This window comes from Pediculus humanus, genomic scaffold, assembly GCF_000006295.1.
Source record: "Pediculus humanus corporis 1103172107617 genomic scaffold, whole genome shotgun sequence".
Taxonomy (NCBI): domain Eukaryota; kingdom Metazoa; phylum Arthropoda; class Insecta; order Psocodea; family Pediculidae; genus Pediculus; species Pediculus humanus.
The window spans coordinates 227,078-230,746 of record NW_002987231.1 but is presented as its reverse complement, the minus strand read 5'-3'; the positions used below and the strand labels follow the sequence as shown (position 1 = coordinate 230,746).

General features: G+C 23.9%; 1 protein-coding gene across 1 annotated transcript; it reads left to right on the top strand.

Moving 5' to 3' along the window:
• Positions 1–582: 582 nt before the first annotated feature.
• Positions 583–2,237, top strand: Phum_PHUM248600 (zinc finger protein, putative; the record flags this gene model as incomplete). The annotated part of the gene is made up of 2 exons (XM_002426290.1): positions 583–928; positions 1,456–2,237. 2 exons carry the CDS (start codon positions 583–585, stop codon positions 2,235–2,237), a joined length of 1,128 nt encoding a protein of 375 aa, XP_002426335.1.
• Between the last annotated feature and the right edge of the window lie 1,432 nt (positions 2,238–3,669).

Here is a 3,669-nt window from a genome sequence, read left to right as displayed (position 1 = left end):
TTAATAAAAGAATAAACGGATTTTTATAATCAAGATGGTTACGGTTCACAACACACAACGAATAGATAATTTAAACCGCGAAAAACGAACGACATTTTAAATTTAATCTTAATAAAAACGATGATAAATCTAAATAAAACAAATTTGAAATCGATAATTTTTTTGAAATTTGATTTAAAAACGAATCGTTTATGTTATAATAATTGTTAAGTAGAAAAAAAAATTTTTTAACCGTGTTATGAAAGGAACTCTAAATCCACTTTTGTTATGAAAGTTATTAATTACAATGTTGTGCAATATGGCTTCCTTGCCGTAAGACAAAAAATATTTTATATGTTTAATTAAACTGATAAAAACTATTTACGCGTGCGATGCATTGTGATAAATATTGGCTAATAGTATTATATTTTTTTAAATCACGAAAAATGAGGCATTAGTTTGATATTTTTCGTGGAGTGTATTTATCGGTTAGTTTAAGCGCCATCAAGGCCAAGCCTTCAAGCTAAAAGGACTCAACCATCTAATCGATTTCATCACTTATAACCATTGCTCTATAAATATATACAAAAACACACGAGTGTGATGGATTTCGCAAATTTTGATCCTGCCGAAGCTGTGCTATTGAAAAGTGTACAAATAACTCAAAGCACGGATGAAAGGCCTTTTGTTGATGAGAATCCTTGTTTATTATGCGGACATAAAGCATTTGCTAATTATATAGATTTAACATTAGTGACATCGTGTACTTCTCAAAGTTCTACTCCAGTCAGAAAAAAACTCAAAGATATATTAAAAAAAGTTTGGGTTCAAACGAAAGAAAATAATATATTGTGTTTAGCGTGTTATGATTTAGTTGACAGATACGATAGTTTAGAAGCTCAATTAAATAATATTAGGGAAAATATTGAAGAAAAATACCAAAAAACTTGTGCTAAAAAACATTTAAAATTAAAATCAACGAATTCGCCAAAGAAAAGGGGGAGACCCAAAACTAAATTAGATTCTAAAATTGGAAATAAAAAAAGGAGATCCATCAAAACAGAAGTTAGTTACTATTATTATTATTATTATTTATTTATTTATTTTATTTTATATTTGTATTATATTTTTTTAAATAAATATTTTTACGTCAAAAAAAAAAAAAAAAAACAAAAATTTAATTAATTTATTGATAAAATATTATTTATTTTGAAAAACTTGTATTTCATCAAGTTTTTCTACTTCATTAATATTACAACTACTTTCATTTAAATTCTTTAATTTATTAATAAAACAACTTGAATTAAAAACAATCATAGTTTAAAACATAACAATTTTCCTTCATAAGAAATTTTATTATGTTTTCATGTTTCAAACTTTAGTTTTCTAATCGTAGTAAAACTTGATTTATTTCGACAAAAATTGCAAATTTATTTTTTAAATGTAGTTAATTAATTACATTCTAGGTACATTCAGATGATGATAAATATTCGAATGAAGTAGATTTAGAAGACAAAGGAAATGATGATTCTGAATATTCAGGACCTGAAAATGAAGTTACAAATACTGAAAGAATTAATTCAGAACAGCACACGTTAGAAGGTCAACAAAATACGCAGCAGCAGCAGCAGCAGTCGCAACAACAACAAATAACGAAAGCTCCAGTACCTCCAGCCATTCCAGTAGAAGTTATAGAAGCAGTTCCAAATTTAAACGTCTACGATGAAAATCATCAAATGCTACAGAGAGGTCAAAAAATGAGGTTGGGAAAATTAATTAATGACAATGGGTTAGACATGTACAAATGTGGATATTGTCAACACACATGGGCAACAATAGCTCACCTTCACAATCATGTACATTCATATCACATGCCTGAAGTTGTCGATGTGGCCATTCCAGCCGAATTAGGTTTGGGCAATACAATGAATTGCGGTATAGAATTACAAAATGTGTCTGAGCCTCCAGAATGTCCTAAACCTTGGTCTTGCATATTTTGCGACGCTGCATTTCGCGCACGAACAAACATGTCTTCTCACTTTAAAGAAAAGCATACGCCGCATAAGCCATTTTTGTGCGTGGATTGCGGAGAAGCATTTAGAAAAGGAATCGATCTTAACAGGCACAAACTTTATTTCTGCCCAGAGAGAACCATCACATTCGCACCTAAAAGAAAATACAAAAAACGTGAGCCTAAAGATAAAAATTCGACGAAAAAAAAAGCGTCGAAAAATGAAAGCGGAGACAACAGTGAATAAATACATTAAACAATTCGAATAAAATTTTTCTAAAGCTAAAAAAAAAAAAAAACGGTATTTAATTATTTTTTTATAAAAAATAAATAAATAAATTTGCCCTCTCTATGACTGATGTAACAAAGTGATAAAATAAATATTAATTTATTTACTATCGATACAAAAAAAAAAATTATATATAAATATTATATGTTTGTACTTTTATTACTTTTAATATAAAAAAAAAAAAAAAAAATTTATAATTTATTTATTAGTATATTAAAATGTAAAAAAAAAAAATAAAGCATAAATTATATATATATATTTCCAAACTTTAAAAAAAAATTGTCCAAAAAAAAAAAAATATTGTATATATATGACTGGTCATATACAAAACAAAATATATATATATTTTTATTTAATTGAATTTAATCAATTTATTTTATTATTATTATTATTCTTAAATAAAAAAAAACTTTTCCCATATCAAATTAAAATAATTATTATTATCGAGATGATTTACAATTTTTTTGATCATCAAATCGAGATGATCATTATTAATTTTTTTGTTATAATTAATTAAATAAATCATTTCTCCAAATGTTGTTGTTATTTCTCGAATAATAATTGTTTATAATTCAATACAATTATTATTTTCATAAAAACAATTTAAAAATCAAGAAGTAAGTCAAATTAATAAAAAATAATAAATATTTATGATTTAATTTATTAAGATAATATTTACAAAATATATAATTACACAATAATTATAAATAATAATGATTGTATTACTAATAATAATAATAATAAAAATAATTACAATCATTTTATTATAATTTCAAAGGCCAATTAAAATTAATTGTAAATTAAAAATGTAAACTAAACTAAAACCGACTAACTTTTACATATTAATTAATAATAATTTTTGAGCTTTTTCTTTTTTTAAATAATCATTCGGACGAATTTATTATCAGTTAAATTGAACAAAACAAAAAAAAAAAACTTTCAATATTAAAATAGTTTTTATTTTATTTTAAAAAAAATAAAATTTATTAAAAAAAATAATTTTTTTTAAACATTACCCCCTTTATCAATACATCATTTTATTTTATTTTTCTTTTATTTTCATTGACTTCGTTTTCTTCTTCTTGAATATAAACAAGTTTTATAGAAAGAAAAATATCTAATTATACAAACTAATCATTTATATAATATTATTATTATTAAAGGAAGTTAAAAAAAAAAAAAAAAAGAAAAAAAATTTAGAGCACAACCTTCTTTAACAAAAAAAAAAACTTAAATAAATACATTTTGTATATTATCAATCGTGTTAAAATTTTCAACCAATCAAAATAATACTTTGTCATTACGTCATAGCCACAATCGACCAATCAAAAAATTACAATCTTACCCGGAAATTCATATCGTCAACGGATAAATTCCTTAGATATACATC